Source organism: Aureobasidium melanogenum, assembly GCF_000721775.1.
Source record: "Aureobasidium melanogenum CBS 110374 unplaced genomic scaffold scaffold_14, whole genome shotgun sequence".
NCBI lineage: Eukaryota > Fungi > Ascomycota > Dothideomycetes > Dothideales > Saccotheciaceae > Aureobasidium > Aureobasidium melanogenum.
This window is the reverse complement of record NW_024470066.1, coordinates 383,490-400,044: the sequence shown is the minus strand read 5'-3', so window position 1 is coordinate 400,044 and position 16,555 is coordinate 383,490. Positions and strand designations below refer to the sequence as shown.

At 49.7% G+C, this 16,555-nt stretch overlaps 9 protein-coding genes across 9 annotated transcripts; 3 read left to right on the top strand and 6 right to left on the bottom strand.

Annotated features, from left to right (window-relative positions):
• Nucleotides 1-711: 711 nt before the first annotated feature.
• M437DRAFT_51723 (L-asparaginase) lies at nt 712-1,866 on the top strand (the record flags this gene model as incomplete). The annotated part of the gene is made up of 2 exons (XM_041022228.1): nt 712-853; nt 905-1,866. The coding sequence occupies 2 exons, from the start codon at nt 712-714 to the stop codon at nt 1,864-1,866; spliced, it is 1,104 nt and encodes a 367-aa protein (XP_040878684.1).
• Nucleotides 1,867-2,351: 485 nt separating this feature from the next.
• Nucleotides 2,352-2,996, bottom strand: M437DRAFT_85616 (uncharacterized protein; the record flags this gene model as incomplete). Its single annotated transcript, XM_041028313.1, has 1 exon — nt 2,352-2,996. The coding sequence occupies one exon, from the start codon at nt 2,994-2,996 to the stop codon at nt 2,352-2,354; it is 645 nt and encodes a 214-aa protein (XP_040878683.1).
• A 1,329-nt stretch (nt 2,997-4,325) lies between these two features.
• M437DRAFT_51724 (uncharacterized protein) lies at nt 4,326-5,003 on the bottom strand (the record flags this gene model as incomplete). Its single annotated transcript, XM_041022229.1, has 1 exon — nt 4,326-5,003. One exon carries the CDS (start codon nt 5,001-5,003, stop codon nt 4,326-4,328), a length of 678 nt encoding a protein of 225 aa, XP_040878682.1.
• Nucleotides 5,004-7,191: 2,188 nt separating this feature from the next.
• M437DRAFT_76329 (uncharacterized protein) lies at nt 7,192-8,538 on the bottom strand (the record flags this gene model as incomplete). The annotated part of the gene is made up of 1 exon (XM_041026604.1): nt 7,192-8,538. One exon carries the CDS (start codon nt 8,536-8,538, stop codon nt 7,192-7,194), a length of 1,347 nt encoding a protein of 448 aa, XP_040878681.1.
• A 595-nt stretch (nt 8,539-9,133) lies between these two features.
• M437DRAFT_51706 (Phosphodiest-domain-containing protein) lies at nt 9,134-10,972 on the bottom strand (the record flags this gene model as incomplete). The annotated part of the gene is made up of 2 exons (XM_041022223.1): nt 9,134-9,414; nt 9,460-10,972. The coding sequence occupies 2 exons, from the start codon at nt 10,970-10,972 to the stop codon at nt 9,134-9,136; spliced, it is 1,794 nt and encodes a 597-aa protein (XP_040878680.1).
• Nucleotides 10,973-11,773: 801 nt separating this feature from the next.
• Nucleotides 11,774-13,293, bottom strand: M437DRAFT_51370 (uncharacterized protein; the record flags this gene model as incomplete). The annotated part of the gene is made up of 5 exons (XM_041022168.1): nt 11,774-11,952; nt 12,009-12,647; nt 12,697-12,824; nt 12,878-13,023; nt 13,084-13,293. The coding sequence occupies 5 exons, from the start codon at nt 13,291-13,293 to the stop codon at nt 11,774-11,776; spliced, it is 1,302 nt and encodes a 433-aa protein (XP_040878679.1).
• Nucleotides 13,294-13,582: 289 nt separating this feature from the next.
• Nucleotides 13,583-14,462, bottom strand: M437DRAFT_51453 (uncharacterized protein; the record flags this gene model as incomplete). The annotated part of the gene is made up of 3 exons (XM_041022183.1): nt 13,583-13,752; nt 13,805-14,336; nt 14,388-14,462. The coding sequence occupies 3 exons, from the start codon at nt 14,460-14,462 to the stop codon at nt 13,583-13,585; spliced, it is 777 nt and encodes a 258-aa protein (XP_040878678.1).
• Nucleotides 14,463-14,651: 189 nt separating this feature from the next.
• M437DRAFT_76325 (uncharacterized protein) lies at nt 14,652-15,421 on the top strand (the record flags this gene model as incomplete). Its single annotated transcript, XM_041026603.1, has 3 exons — nt 14,652-14,691; nt 14,745-15,025; nt 15,083-15,421. 3 exons carry the CDS (start codon nt 14,652-14,654, stop codon nt 15,419-15,421), a joined length of 660 nt encoding a protein of 219 aa, XP_040878677.1.
• A 404-nt stretch (nt 15,422-15,825) lies between these two features.
• Nucleotides 15,826-16,320, top strand: M437DRAFT_51718 (uncharacterized protein; the record flags this gene model as incomplete). Its single annotated transcript, XM_041022226.1, has 1 exon — nt 15,826-16,320. One exon carries the CDS (start codon nt 15,826-15,828, stop codon nt 16,318-16,320), a length of 495 nt encoding a protein of 164 aa, XP_040878676.1.
• Between the last annotated feature and the right edge of the window lie 235 nt (nt 16,321-16,555).

Genomic DNA, 16,555 nt, shown 5'->3' with positions numbered 1-16,555 from the left:
TGCCTCTTCTTCACCCGCCCCGCGACATGCCTACGCCTATCTCGGCCGAGCGAACTTTCAGCCATGCGAGTCAGTCTGAACCTCTACTTCTCACCACGGCACGCCTTGACCTTCCCTCTTCTCCCACCTTCCTATAACCATGGTCTTATCTACACTTTTCCCACAGCATATCATCGGCAGCTATCGGAAGCGACATCGCTGCACTGTCCATGTTTGTACAGCTTCTGCGACCCGAGCATGGGGTGCCGAGTCCACTCCAAGGCCACTGGGGTCAAAAGCCAAGATCCCAACTTCATCGGTGTCGTGATAGGCGTACGTTCATTCCGCTTTGGTATTCTGGAAGGGTAACAGAATCTCTTGAGCAAATCTTGCCGAGTTACCATTACCCCTTCGATTCTCAGCCTGCTCAAAATCACTCACCAAAACCACCTGCTCATCGGGGTCTGAGCCACAGTAAAAGTATGATAGTGTGAAATAGTGCATCAACCTCGCCGATAGTGGACTGTCTGTGTGCTTCGAGCAGGCTTTCTGGTAGGTAGCATTGGGATGTGAGGTCTCAGACCTGAAAGCTATATAAGCCCATGGATTCCTCGTAAGTCTGCTTGATCAAGAACCAGTTCCTCTCTTCTATCATACTCTCGTTTCTCTATCCTTCGCTTGACAGCGTTCCTTCGTTGCAATCACAAGAAGAACATTCTGCTGTTCGACAACATGTACACACCCTTGGCCCTCCTTGCTGCACTCGGCTCTCTTAGCCATGCTGCTGCCGTACCTACCTTCCCTCAGCTCGAAGTCCGTCAATCGGCAGCGAGTGTGAACGCCAGCTTAGGCAATGTCACAATCTTCGCCACTGGTATGTTTATGTCCACTGAGAGTGCTACTCCATTCATCTAACAGTTCATAGGCGGCACTATTGCTGGTTCTGCTGGCTCTGGAGTTCAGACCACAGGCTACACTGCAGGAGCTGTTGCCATCCAAACGTTGATCGATGCCGTACCTGAGCTGCTCAACATCTCAAATATCAATGGCGTACAGGTCTCGAACGTCGACTCAGGAAATGTTAACGCGACTATTCTCCTGGAGTTGAACCGTCAGATCACAGCTGAGCTTGCAAAGAACACCTCGACTGGTGCTGTGGTGACCCACGGTACCGACACTCTTGAGGAGACCGCTTTCTTCTTGGATCTCACTATTGCATCCAAGAAGCCTGTCGTAGTCGTTGGCGCCATGCGTCCTTCCACTGCTACTTCCGCAGACGGTCCTCTGAACCTGTACCAGGCTGTCACTCTTGCTGTCACTCCCGAGGCTAAGGGCCGTGGCACCATGGTTACACTCAACGACCGTATCGACAGCGCGTTCTACGTGGTCAAGAACAACGCAAACTCGCTCGACACTTTCAAGGCCATCGAAGAAGGTCACCTTGGTTTCTTCTTGGACTCTGTCCCTCAATTCTACTACTCGCCCGCAACCCCTCACGGCAAGCCATTCTTTGATATCGCATCTCTGAACTTGACCACTTTGCCTCACGTCGACATCCTCTACGGTCACCAAGACAGCAACCCCGAGCTCATTCGTGCCTCTGCTGAATCTGGTGCTGAAGCCATTGTCTTTGCTGGTACTGGTGCTGGTGGTTGGACCACAAAGGGAAGACAAGTTGCCCAAGCTGTCTACAACGAGACTGGAATTCCCATGGTCTTTTCCACTCGCACAATGAACGGCTTCGTCTCTCCCGAAGACGATGGCTGGTCCATCTCCAGCGGTGATCTTGACCCCCAGAAGGCTAGAATCTTGCTTCAGTGTGCTCTTGCCGTTGGCTACAACACTACCCAGATTGCCGATATCTTTGGTGCTCTGCAGGTCTCATAGAGACTGGTAGAATGCTCCTGGTGGCGAGCTCTGCTTTTTTGAGTCGACAGAAGAGACGATGTGCATTAAAAATTTATGACCTACTGTAATGATATGCCTGCTTCTGCAGCAACAAAAAATTCTCACATGAACCAATCAAAGTTTTCCGCAAGATTATCGATGTGACACTCGTTGCTCTGTCCTTGTACACATATCCATTTCGCAACAAGTTTTTTGCATTCTAAGACGTTTTCGCTTGTCTGGTGACACTATGCATTGTGTTGATCACTCTTTAGTGGAGCAACGCTGTCAGAGCAAACGGAATTCACTATTTGATTTCAAAACGAGCGATGACTAAAGATCTCCTGCTAATATGGATAAAAACAGCACCAATGATCCCACACCCACATCCAGTCAGATGTCAGAGAAATGAGCTCTGCTTGCACCTATCGCGCAGCATGATAGAAGAGAAGCCAACGCTGTCCCTTCTCATCGAACCCTCTGAACTAGTTCAAAGGATTATTCCCATTATTGAGAGAAGTACAATTAGCAGCCGTAGCCACGGTACCACAATCAATATTAGCACAAGCATCCTCACGTCCCGGCGTAACATTGACCTGATCCGCAATCCCATTATCAGTAGCAGCATCCAACCAAAGAATATTAGCATCAGGCAAAACATTGCAACACCTAAAAGTATTGATATCGCTGATGGCATGAGTAATCACATCGCTGTCACTAGGCGACATAATAATAGTCCTGAGGTTTTGAAGGACGTGGGTGTCAAAGACCGTCATGAGGTCCATGGCTGCACAATTGAAGGCATCAGTGCCGCCACCGATAAAGTCGCTGATGCTGATCAGAGTCTTGAGTTGGCAGGGTTCGTCTTGGGCGAAGAGCAGGGTTTGCATGGTGGCGTTTTGGATCTCCATGCCGTGAGCGAAGCCACTGGCTTGGTTGAGAAAAGCGTTTACGGTATTGACGTCGGTGTTCCATTGGTTGATGGATGCTTGGACATCGTCTTGAGAAGGATTATCGGTGACAGAGTCGAGCATGCAGACATCGGCTGCCTGGCGGCGAGATTTGGTTGCTATGGCAGTGGCGGTGATGGCAAAGAAGGCCAGGATCTTGGTTGCGGTCGAGAAATGCATCTTGTATGTAGATTGTTTCTGATTTTTTTTTTTTTGTTTCAAGACAATGATGGGCGTCGAGTTGTGTGGCTGAGAATATGAGTTTCAGATGCTCTAGATCGAAGTTGTGACTTGATGCTTGCGAAGAACAAGGTCATCACTTGAGCATTTATACCATGACCTACAAAGATGTTGAGCCCCTCTCTGCATGGAAGCCCGCGTCGTCGCAATCTTCTTGCGTATGTCAGTGCTTGTTGGTCATGAGCAAATCGTAACTCTTGAGTACAGAGTTGGTTGTTCGTTTTCATATTTAGCAGCAAGAAGACGTGGCCTGGTCAGAGAATAAACTGCCAAGTGAACACATCTTATGTAGTTTCTCAAAGATGTTGGAAAACGGCGATGAGAACCCACTTTATTGGACTTTGAAAGATCATGTGCAACGTAGGGTTCTGTGTGTGTGCGTTTCTGCTGTTAGGTCTGACAATCTTACAGCCAAGAATAGCGATGGAGTTCAAGTATCATGCCTGTTCATACTGTGGTATTGATAACGAATACTTGCCTGACACATAAGGACATATCGATACAAGATGAATTCCTGGCAGCTAGCGTGTCGCTCTGTTGGTATGATATTCTTGGTGGACAGTGTGGAATAATCGTCCTTGAGCCTTCTTGTTTTGTGGTGTGCCTTCTGAGTAAAGCCACCTGCTTGCGATATCTGACAGACCAACGGCGATAGCAGTCTATTTCTGAATCGTCGCAGCTTCCCTTGGAACAATACCGGTGTACAGCTCACAATCAGCAGATTCGTGTCGTGGTGAGGTCAGTAAGGAAGCCGCGATGCCTTCAGGTTAACAAAACTCAGCTCTTGTTGACAACAAGATGCCTTCCCTGTTGGCATAGATTTATGCTTGTGCCTTTGTGCCTCTGTACACTTGTGCATACAAATCACTGTGCTTCCACAAACTCACAACGACGATGCAACTTCACAAAGCACACGAGCAACAAAAACATGGATGATAAAAGTTTCTGAATTTTCTGTTCGTAAAGAACTTTTTCCTGTTTTTCTCTTTTCGAGTTCAAAAAGTCATAAAAGCATCTCAAAATCGTGTCTAAATTCGGCCTGTCAAACCGCAAGTGAAAGAGCCCCCAAAATCGTGTCCAAGTTGGTGCAGCCTGCAAGCAGGCGTGGAGCACAACTGGAGAATGAAAAGAAAAGAAAAATTGCTGCTGTCTTCAAGACAGGAGAATGGTAAGAAGTGTTGGTAAAGGAGTGACAAGAAGTGAATGAGTGTTTGTTGACTGGCTCCCGAAGTCAAGAAACCCTTGACACATCAAACGACTATGCGTGACTTAGGCAGCAGCAACACGAGCTCCAGTACCGTAAGCGATGTTTGTGACGTTCTGGCCGGTGAGAGGAGTGTTGATGCCGAGGGTGCTGTTTCCGCATGAAGGCTGGTTGCTGACGGCCAGGTCCAAAGTGCACTGCACATCAACACCGTTGGTGCAGATAGGGTTGTAGATGTTCCAAAGACCGTAGTTCTTGGCAACCCAGCTCTCGGGCTCACTGAGGCAGGAAGCAATGAAGTTCATGCTGTTGGCAGCGGAGAAACCAAGCTTGCCGTCGGAGTTCTGAAGAAGGTGAGAGCACTCATCCATGTCAACGCTCTCGTACTCCATGTCGACACCACCACCCATGGTAGGGTCGATAGTAGCGTTCTTGCCGGTGACGAGAGTGTTCCATGCATCGTAGCTCATGTCGTAGGCACCTCCAGATTGGTCGACGCGGAGGAGATGGAGAGAACGGTCTTGGTAGCTGACCTTAACACACATGTTGTCACAGCCGACGCTCATGGGCCAGTAGGCAACTCTGTTGGTGTCGATCTTACATCCGAGGACGCCGACGCTGGAGCTGTACTCAACATGAGGAGTTGCAGAGATAGTGCCTCTTTTTTGGAGAACCTTCTCGGTAGGCAGAGCAACTGCAGTGGCAGCAAGAACGCTCAAGATAGTGGAGATGGAGAACTGCATTTTGTCTGATGTTTTCTTCGTGGTAAAAGATGTAGACAAAGGGAGTGGAAGCCGAGATCAACTGGCTGAACGAGTATACAACGATGTCGGGGTGATGGTATAGAAACCTTTAAGGAGTGTCTGCCGATTCCACAGGAACCTGGCGCAAAGGGAGTGATTGAGAGAGAGGAAAGTAAAGACTGTTGGATGGAAAGGAAAAGCACAATTGGGAGAGAGACCTACAATAGTATATATACGCGCGCATGATGGACGTGCTGTCCACGCTGAAGTCTTTTACCCAAAGTTTTTCAGAACCTCGTTCTCTCGTCGAATCGGCGTACAAGCCCACCATCCACCGCGTGTCAACGACGGGGCGAGCAGCAACGAATGAGAATGTGCAGAAGTGCAAAATGAAGAGGATTTACCTTCTGGCAGCTGCAGGCGCGGTGCGCTGTGCACGATGCGGTTGACTTGGACTTCTCTCGGCGGCAATCCCGCGCGTGTTGGTTGATTGTGGGTCACCGGCCGGTCCGGTGCGCAGGGATGGACCATGATGGGTTGATGGTCGGATGTGGAGACAAGGTTGAAAAGTTGGTTGAAGACGTGCGGCTAAGGGCCACCAAAATCTTGAAGAACGTGAAAAAGGTTGGAGCCACGGCGCGCATTCCCAAGAACCTGTCTCTAGATTCAGGTACCCGTCGACTTTCGACCTGGCCAGAAGGGTTGTTGTGCATGTTGGCTTTGCTCTGCCTCACGCAAGCGCCAGGAACAGCCGCGCGAACAGAAACACTTTGGCCTGCTTGTCATGAGCTTCGTTGAGCCAATCATCACATGCAATGTCGTCGCTCATCATTTGGTGCGCAGTTGGACCGGGTGTCCCGTTGGTGGACTTCTCCGTAGCCCCAAACCATGGCCATCGAGGTCACTGTGCGCAAGTGGTCAAAGGTAACCCTGAAAAATCTGTGGAAGCGGAGTCGGAGTGATCGCCTCTCATTCAGGAAACCGTGCAAAGACGACCCCACTGTTGGTGCGTATGCACAAGTCACCTCAACACTGTGACAAAGAACAATCATTCATCCATCGGACGTACAAGCAGTGCAGACAGAGATGGCTGGGAAAATACACCTCGTCCTAACTTTTTGACCTTGCTGCATGCGGCTTTGGTCATGCGCCTGCCTTGCAAGGAAAGACTTGTTGTCGTCATGATCGTGGGAAGCTTGGGGCTTTCCGATTTCTAACACGAGCAAGGTCGTACTCCACCAAAGACCGAGGTGGATAGTGCCCAATGTGTTTTGACAGCAGATCCTCCTTTCGAGGGGAGAAAATCGTCTCGCATTGATGACCATCCTTATGAAAACACGTCTTTCCGTACCTCCAGAGTGACATACTCACTAGACGATTTTGCGAAACGCGACATGTCTCTTGTAGCTTCTATGTGCCGTCCAGCCAGTGACTTGCATACAAGAGCTCGTGTATTCCTTGTCCTTGCATCGGTCCCTGAGTTCCGATCCACGATCAACAGGATCGACAGAATCTTGACTCGTTTCCCACTTTTGCACCACATGGCGTTTGGATGGGAATGGTGCACAATGCTTGTGTCCTTGCTTCATGAAAGAGTGGACATGTTGGCGCTTTACAGAAGACACGGATTGCAGCACATCATTGACTGCTGTTGTGCCCTCAACAGACTCGAGAACTCGACGACGAGTAATGTAAACTCTTTGTTTGATGTAAGTTTCCTGTAGCTGTTCGAGTCCGTCGTGTCAATGAGGATCATAAGATCAATCAGTGTCCAGAACAGAATGCACATGCAAATGGAATCAGTTTGAAGAGACATGTCACATTGGAGGAAAAGGCGATTGAGTGGAATAAGCTTTCTTTTCTTGCTGAGTACCAATACTCTGAATATCGTGGCATCCAGACAAGTACTTGTAAAACCAACAACAACGAAACAAAACTCGCAAGTTACAATGTAATGCTCAACAAGTCCCCAGCACGGCATTCTTGCCTCGTTAAAAAACCACTGACGAAAGCCAATTGCTCAGTGGGAAAAGAGATACAAGAAAAAATTGCACATGCCCACAAACACCGCCACCATAATATGCCGTTACAAATTGACAATCCTCAATGTCAAAGCAGGAACCCTCGTAAGGGTGTACACTCTTCAACACTTCTCCTGTTCATCGGCTTCTTCTTCTGTCATACTTGGTTAAGAGTTCTCAGACTCTTCGTCGGAAAAGCAAAAATCATCGTCGAACACCATGTCGGGTTCGCAAAGAGGGGTTTGGTGCACGTCGGGCCAACGCTCATCATACTCTTCAATGCGGTTACGATAGAAGTGCTTGGTTGCTTCGGGAAGCTTCATCTCCCTCCACAGTTGTTCGATATCGATGGTGTCATTCCAGCTGGTGATGGGGTATTGTGTGTTGTTGTCGGTATATTTTTGGGCCAGAGCGACGAGGGCTGTACAATGACGAGCCCAATGAAGAACGTCGCGGCCATTAAGAGTGCCTTGATGTTGTCTGAATTCAACAGTGGCCGCTGGCTCGGACTTGGTAATGTCGCGATCGCAGTAAGAGAAGTTGACGATGTGACCCTTGTCGCCCATGAGGTTGACAAATGCTTTGTAGGGGTCTTCAGCTGAGTCTACATCGTCAAACAGGGCTTTGCGGATTTCTGAGAGTGACTGGTAGTTCCAGACGACTTCTACAGATCCGTCAGTGTTGATGCCCTGCTGGTCGCATAGGTATGCGTGTTGTGGTTCTGGTGACGGGCACTCGGTAGCGAAATCGAGGCGGTTTGATCTGGTCTCGAAATCACTTCCACGCTTACGAGGCACTGTCATACGAGCAAATTCATGCTCGTAGATCAGAACAAGGTAAGCGAGGTGTTGTAGAGTTTTGATGTTGAAGCGAGTGCCGTCCTGGTTGCCGACGTGAATATGCATGGCACATTCATCGTCGATGATATAGTCAAGTCCATCACTACGAAGGGCTGTTGAGACCTTGTTGGCTTCGTCACAAGCTTCTTGGGGTGAGTTGCGAGGGGCAGTCACAATCTCTGTTCCAATAAAGTCGGTGAAATCGGCCTGGTCTGCAGTACATAGACCTGTGGCGATCTTGGCAGCTCTGTTGAGGCCATTGAGACTGGCATCATGGGTCAGATAAAGAGGGGCAGATGAAAAGTCTGCTTGCTTACCTTGACCCTGGTAGATAGCTGTTGCTTCGTAGCCAGAAACGGCTTGGAGGCGTTTTTGCACGATTTTCAGGGCCTCCGTGGAGTAACCTCTGAATTCGCATTGCTCTCCAGTAACCTTACTGACCAAAGTTGTTCTCTGTGGATGGTCGACGTTGTCGCGGAAAGCGAAGTTGAGGTAATCGTTCTGAAGATACTGGGATCCAACCTTTGAGAGGCGAACTTGACCAGCATCGGTAACGACCTCAATGTTCTTGGTAGTAGGATCACTTTGGAGCTCCTGTCGGAGTTGACTTGCCGTGACACGGAGCTTCAGTTCATACTCGAGTCCAAAAGAAAGGTTGTAGTTGGAGGAAGCCATTATGAGGTTTGGCGAGATAAGGTAAGAGAATCTGGTTCTGATACGATATGGAGATGGATGTTCTTGAGTACTTAGCTGTAAGGCGATAATGATAACGGCACTTTCTGCTGGAACTACAAGAGACGAAAGGAAAAAGAAAGGGCCGGGAAACGAGGGCGATTTTATACCACAAAGTCCCAGCACTTGCTGACTTAGCAAAAAGCATGTGTTTCCTAGGCATCGACAGTTGCGTTAATAAATGCTCGAAACTGGAGTAAGATAGAGTTCTCATAAGGAGAAAATAGGCATGGAGCAGGATAGCGTGTGCAAGAGCCGCAACGCACGTGGCAATTAACCGGTGATCAGGTCCTGATTATCGCAGGGAGCAGTAAGAAACGCGCTCTCAGCATGATCATAGGCTGCATGAAACTCCTATGATCCGTATGCGCTGCAATAGATCCTTCCCAGGCTGAATAGGGAAGCCCGGAGTCATGTTCCAGTATGCTCTATGAGGCTTCGGAACGCGATGTCCCACACCAAAGGAAACACCAAGTAGATTGTCAAATTGAACGCAGCAGCCTCAAAGGTGAGTTGTTTTATGTGAAACAAAGTCGGATCATCTGCTGTTTCCTGAGTCCGCTGCAGCGCCCGAAATTTTGTCGGATACCGTATCGTATAACCCGGTCGCCCAATCTTTGGCACCGTCGAGTTTCCCTTTGACCCAGTCCCACCATAAGTTCGTGTCTTTGCCATTTTGATCTTCGTCTTCCTGGCTTACGTCGTCATGGATGACCGGTCGTGTTGGAGTAGCCGCATCTGTGGTGGCGATTGTTGGTCGTGAAGCTTGCGTCGGAGTTGAGGTTGTTTTCGCTATTTCGGGCGACGCTGCAATCGATGCTGTGGACGCTTGAGACGCCGAATTCAACTCGTCACTTCCTCCACTCGAAACGACGTCTTCTGGCAAATCCTCTGGAATCTCTTGAGGTGGCATAGAATCATGCAATCCAACCGGATTAAGCGGTAAACGGAGGGTACCATTGTTTGGCTTGGGCGAAATCCCAACAGAGTCACAGACAAGGTTGTAGACCTCAATATTTTGGAAGACGTCCACTTTGCTGCCGGGCGTGTGAGGGAACGCAGGACCTCTGGCCACGAAGATTGCGCGCATCAGTGGGTGCTCATGATCGTATCCGTGCACACCTCGAGGATGATACACTTGGCCGGTCTTCTTCGCCTCGGCGACGTCAAATTCTTCTCTGACCACGATTGCCCACCCAGTCCAAGGTATTACCCAAAGCGGTGCGATACGGTCGTTTTGTGAGAAATGATAGCGTTCAGGCATGTCGCGATCTTTCAGATAGACATCGAAACCATCCATGTTCGCCGCTTCTTGCTTCAATTGGCTGTAAAGGGGCTCGATATCTGAATCATTCTTCGGGCGAAGTCCATAGAGTGGCCATCCGTCAGTACGTTCGATAACAGACATATCGATAATGTCATCAAGCTGGATCAAGCGAGAAGTCGATGTAGTGGCCATACCATGGTCAGAGACAATGATGATGTTCACGATGTCTGTCAGATTTCGCTGCTCGAGTCCAGAGAACAGGTGGCCCAACATGCTATCGACACTAGAAATAGTGGATCTGATTTCGGTACTGTTTGGACCATACAAATGACCATCGCGATCAACGTCCGGCACATAGGCGGCAATTAACTGTGGTCTTGGATTTTCAGGCTTTGCGCCTTTGTCATGTGGCCCAGGAAGGTCAAGCAGACCAAGGATGCGGTCGACCTTGTTCGTGAGTGCCTCATGACCTTGATATTTGTCGACAAATGTAGGTTCGATGCCGATATGGGCTTCAGATCCAGGCCACATGTGAATTGCAGCGCGAACGTCTTGCTCTTCGGCGGTTACCCAGATAGGCTCACCATTCCACCACTTGGGCTGCATGCTCCTGGTAGGATCTGTGTAGTAGAAGTCTTCTTTCAACTCGGGGTCCCAGAAGCTGTTTCCGACGACCCCATGGGCTTCAGGATATAGGCCAGTTACAAGGGTGAAATGGTTGGGAAAGGTGACAGAAGGAAAACTTGGTGACATGTACTCAGGCGATACACCGGCTCGAACAAATGAGTTCAAGGATGGTGTGATGTTACGATGGAGGAAGTCAGCGCGGAATCCATCGAGCGAGATAAGAATAGTGGTTGGAGCAAAGATAGAGCTGCCGTTAGTGAGAGTGTTCAGTTGAGGGCGAGCTAGAGTTTTACGGTTGCGAGATGCCATATAAGCACCAAGTAGAAGGCCAACGAAGGCGATGATGATCACGATGTGGATGGCGGTAAGCTTCCAGAGTCGTGAGCTGCGGCGTTCAATGGTTTGTGGCAGCTCTTTCAATCTCAACCTGTCGACGTCTGATGAAGTGGCCGAGTCGGAGCTGTCTTTATGGCCTTCCTCCATGTCATACATGAGTTCACTTTCTTCCTCCTCTTTGTGCTGTTTCCTTCCCGTGCGTTGTGCCTCACGCTGGTACTTCCTGCGTTCCCTCTTGCTAAGCTTCACCCTGCTCGATGGTCCATCCTTGCGCCCGAAAAGACCTGGTACTCTTCGGTCTTTTTGTTCACCAGCCAACAGTTTTTCCGCCTCTTCCTCTCGTTCCAATATCTTCAGATCCAGCTGTCTAATATCGGTCGATGTGCGTGTTCCGCGCGCGAGGCCCTCGTGGTCCGAGTCACTTGCCGAGTCATCGCTGTTGTCAGCTGAAGGCGGGCGATGGAACCCTGCTCTACCGTAGCCGGACATGATTGTGGTTGTGTGCTAGGGTCGTGCTGTAGGGGATGTTGTCGCTCCAAAGCGTGTTGTGACGCTCAGAAGGCAGCCATAGATGTTCAGGCAAGATTGAAATTGTTTGATGGTGACTGCTCCCAGAACGCGTCGAATCAGGATATTAACGAGCGTTGTCAATGTTGAAGTTCGTGGCCATTGGGAAGAGGAATGTGTTGGGTCACATCAAGGTCGTCGCAGCCAAGACAGGGTTGCCCGTGCCTCCAGTCACCCTGTCATACTTTCTTAGACTCACCTTGACACAATGCTCTAAGTCGAACTATCAAAACACAGGTTGACAAATTAGCATTGCCTATGGAGCGCCGAGATTCGATGCAAAGAAAGATCAAAAGCTCAGAATCTTCAAAGTCGTGACGATACAATCTGATTATGAACGCCATTGCAGCTGCCCATATGTTCTCCGACAAACTGATATCTTCAACCATGATGTCTTGCAGCAAAGCCAATATTTGATGCCGTGGCTTCTGCCTCATCTTCTGACGAGGCACTGAATCCGCCCCAACCACTGAACTCCTCAGACAACTTGACAGCAGCCTTCAAGAAATATTGATCTTCGTCGCCCCAAGTTTTGGCGGCTTCTTGCATTGAGCGACAGGCTATGGAAAGAAAGCGTTAGCATCAGATGTGAACTGGTGATTTGTGGCTAGCATACCTTTCACAAAGTGAGCGTCTTGTGCCCACTTACCGTTGACAGCTCGGTCGGCTACCCATTTCCAGTCTCTCCCTACGAGATCAACATTTGTGATTCTGCTCTTGTCAATGGCTGGACGAAGTTGACCAATGTAAGCAGTCAGCAAGAACAGCCACCATTGTCTTAACAGAGGAAGGTGATATGTGGCACGAATCAAGGGAGCGATAACGCGGACAGCGTGTGAGCTGGTAAGGATGTGAACGAGGAAGAAGTCAAACTTCTGGCCCTTCTCGTGTGTACCGACTACCAAAGCGACAGCGGCACGTTGAGCAGCTTCGAATTGAGACTTAGGGTTCTTGATGGTCCAGCTATTCCAGTGCTCGAGCAGAATAGCCTCCTTCTCTTTGTCCTCGGTCAGAGGGCTATAGTTGTCTTCTCCAGGCTTTTCGAAGAAGGAATCGAGCCGAGAATCTTGATGCACTTTTTGAATGACTTCAAAAGGATCTTGTGAGGACCAGGGCGAAGGCTTGGTGTACGACGGATCATCGAGGTAGACATGCTGGTGATTGTAGAATGAGGCAACTAGAGCCAGCGATTCGATGGCGACGGTTGGAGAGGCGAGTTCAAGGGCGAAACCGAGGTGAATGAGAGGGTGTGCGACTGGAAGCAAGTTAGAGAGGCACTTGTTCAGGCTAGGATGATTACTCACGGCCAGCAATCAGATTGTTGATTAGAGGCTGCTTGCCAGAGTACAGGAAGTCGTCGAGAAGCTCTCGCCAATCATAGCCAAATTGGACAAGCTGGTCCTCGAGAAAGTCTACCCATGCACGCTGGTACCTGAAGTCTCGCATCAGCCGCCATGTTTGTGTATGTCGCTGGAGCTTCCGTACTCTCTCTTTCCCAGGTAGTCACGCCAGTCATGTCTTGAAATTTCCGAGGGTGAATCTTGCCATGGTTCGAGATCTTTGGACTCTTTCTCATAAATGTCCATTAATTGGTCGACATTGGCACCGAGGAAGTAGGCGGAACCCAGAATCTAGAGGGTATCACCTCAGCACGGTGTGGAATGGCAAAAGAGCAAGAAAGAGAGTTATACGTGGGGTGCGTGGTTGTGGAACTCGAGGTGGTGGTAGATGATGGAGTGGTTGATGTGATTGGCCTTGATCAGGTGCTTGAGTGTTCGAGCTCGTTTCTCGGGGGTTTCTTCAATGTCGATCGACTCGACAGGGGGCAAGTCGAGTTTGAGAGCGGATCCATAGCCACCAGATAGGAGGTTTGAGAAGAAGTTGGAGCGAAAGGAAAACATGGTTGCTGCGACAGGAAGAGAGGGTCGAGCAAGTCTGGGAAGTCGAAACCATCAAGGCAGTCGCGTCATGTCATTTTGTCTGGACCCTGCCCCGCACTCCCAGTCTCACACCATCCCGTCATCTCTGATCTTTTGGCGCTTTGCATCAATTAGTATCTCACCATCTGGTACAGTAGGAAAGAAGTCAGACCACTTCTTAGTCTTTCATGTGTTCCGTCTGTGATACCGTTGCGAACGTGTGGTGAGAAAGTTGGCAAGGAATTTGTTATCTTGTATGCTATGTACGAATCTATGCTACACTGGACAGCAATCTGTCCTCGACACCATCGAGAAGGCAATGATGTTCGAGAACCTCGAGGTTCTCTGCTTCGTTCAAAAAATCCTTGTCGGGATCTTGACCACCCATGGGGTTGGCGCCCATCTGAGCCTGGGCCATCTGCTGCGTGACCTGGCTGGCAGCTGTGTATCTTGTCAGTTATTTGATAGGTCAAGAGCGCAGAGGAAAGCGTACCGTTGTTACTGCCGAGGATGAAGTTGTACACGGGTTGCAGACCGAAAAGGGTCAAGAAGTACCAAGACAAACTCGAAACCCATCGGACGTCAAGGTCTCTGGTACCAACACCTGACTGCAGCATAGACTTGAACTGAGGAGTCAGAGGGAACGGAAGCTTCATGATGACATATCCAGAGAAGAAGGCATTGATCCAGCCCATGATCAGACTCTGAGGGACCATCATGGCGACCTGACCCTTCATCATGCCCATCATACCCTCCATAGCAGCAGGGTCGGCCATTGGGTTACCCTTGGGCTGGCCGCGCATCTCAGGCTCGGCGAGGAAGGAGCCGTCCTTGTAGGCTTGGATCATATATGCCTTGCGAGCAGCGAAAGAGGACGGAGAGAGCTGCTGGTAGTTGTTGCGAAGATTGACACCGCGCATAAGCGAACGCTGTTGGCGCACATGGTTGATGGCTTGCTGCTTAGGGGCGGACTGCAGGAGAGTCGAGAGGTAGTGTCGCAAGATACCAGTGAGGATCTGAGGGAGCTGTTAGCTGCGTGTTGGTGGTGCAAGCTGGAGAGGGAGACTTGCCATGACGACGGTGATGGGCAGCAGGATCCAGTAGAACAGAGCAGGATCCCTGTAGATGGTCTGCACCACAGGCTCAGCCATGACGGGCGACATGTCGGCGAGAACAAAGACGCGGTGATGGTGTCGTCGGATGCTTGAATGTGAGATTCGCGGTCGTTGATGTCGCAGCCTCTCCGCAAGTTCGTGTGGAGCTCCGGCCACGCTTCATCTTGAACTCTGTCACCATCGCCGACCAAACACTTTCTCGATCCACTCTACACCCTCGCAAGCATGGCTGACGAAACCAGAATATCGCCGTATAACGTCTCTGGTACTTCATTCCTACAACTCTTCTACTTGAGCCAAAGCTGACCATCTTGACAGACTGCAAGAACACAACCGACGATGCCCTGCAAAACTACCTGAACGGCCTCAAGTTCCGCCAGTCCCACTGGTACACCGACGTAAAGCTCGCTCTTGGATACACCGCTGTCATCATTGCTGCCATCACCTTCGCTTTGGACTACAAATATGGCTTCGAAGCTACAAAACAATTCACCACTTGGGCCGTCGTCGTCTACTTTCTCCTGAACGGTGCCTTTACCTACTGGATCTGGCAGGTCGAGAACGGTCTCATCTACGTCGGTGCTTGGAAAGGTCGCAAGGTGAGTTGCTGTTATCCTGCTCTATGTGTCGTTCCACCAGCTAACTCGCTCCAACAGATTACCATCTCCACCCGCACAGACAAGTTCGATCCTACCTACAAACTTAGCGTCACATACCACCCTTCGTCACTCAATACTATTCCTCCCGTCAGCAAGGAAATTTCGGCTCCTTTCATGCAGTGGTTCACCGCCGATGGCTTCTTCGTTGCTGCTCCTTTCCAACAATGGCTTGCCACAAACATCGATATGGTTGGCGACGCAGATCCCAAGAATGTCATCGACAAAGCTGCCGGCGTAGTGACTGCTCAGTCGGTTCAACCTGATGGCCTCAAGGATCTTGTGAACGTCATCAAGACCGGTCCTCCTCCTGCTGCCGCTCCTAGGAAGAGGGGTTAGTCTGCTTATCTTAAGCTAGATATGCTAGTCAACATTTACGTTGCAAAAGCGCTTTCTTTTCTGATCATTTATACCTTCGCTACACTTTCACTCTTTACTTGACCGAACTCTTGCAGCTCCGAGAAGCTGAATAGTGTCCACTGACATGGATGGAGTGGTATCATTTTCCAGTGACTCTGTGATAGTAATGCACATGGCGTCAGACCTCTACGGTCATTTGAGGCAAATGATCACCAACATGACTCTTCAGCCGAGGAACAGTTATATAACATACCACACCAACTCTCAATATCTTCCTGATACCAAAACTTGCTCAGATCGAAACCATCATGTCGCCAAAGACCGAAAACCCATGGGACCTCGGCGCTCCTCCACGATACAACAAAACAATCTCGAACAATGACATGGCTCTATCCGCCAACAGAAGACATAGCCACCCAAGCCCAGTCGGCTGGAAGCACTTCGAACATCCTAGCCCCACTGGCCACTTCTGGTCCAAATCAGTCAGAGATGCCAATTCGTCCTCTCCCTTACAGATACATTACGGCATAAGTAAACGCCAAAGAGACCCCAACGGACCAAATTGCTTCTTCAACTGCAACCTGTTGCCACGCACGTCCGACATCTCAAAAGAAGACATCGCAATCTTGTGCTGTAGCGTCGCAAGTTTTGCAAGAGGGCATCGTGGCTCCTCTCAGGGCTACTGCAACTGTACTTTTCTAGATTTGAAACAAGGAAACAAGTGTGTTAAAAGTGGCAGATGGGCTTTTAGGCTTCTTTGTTGGGTGGATGCGATGTTGGTGAGGCGGTATGTGCGGCAGCACGATAGCCTTTGTTCTTGCCGATGTTTCGATGTGAGGGTTTTGGGTTCTGATCTCCCGCCGTATTCGAGAGTGTAAAAAGACGATTGTAGAAATGCACAATTATTTGACGAAACCTCCCTTCGTAAGCCACTGAGAGCTTGCCATGGATTGTTCACTTTCAATGGACAACAACAATTCTCAGGCAATCATATCTTGCATTTTTGCAGCCTCATGTTGGATTGGGCAGGCAATTGGGGATAGCTTGATAGCCTCGATTTCCAGGGGACCCAGGGTTGTTAACGTGTCATCTTCTCCGAGCACTCCTGCATGA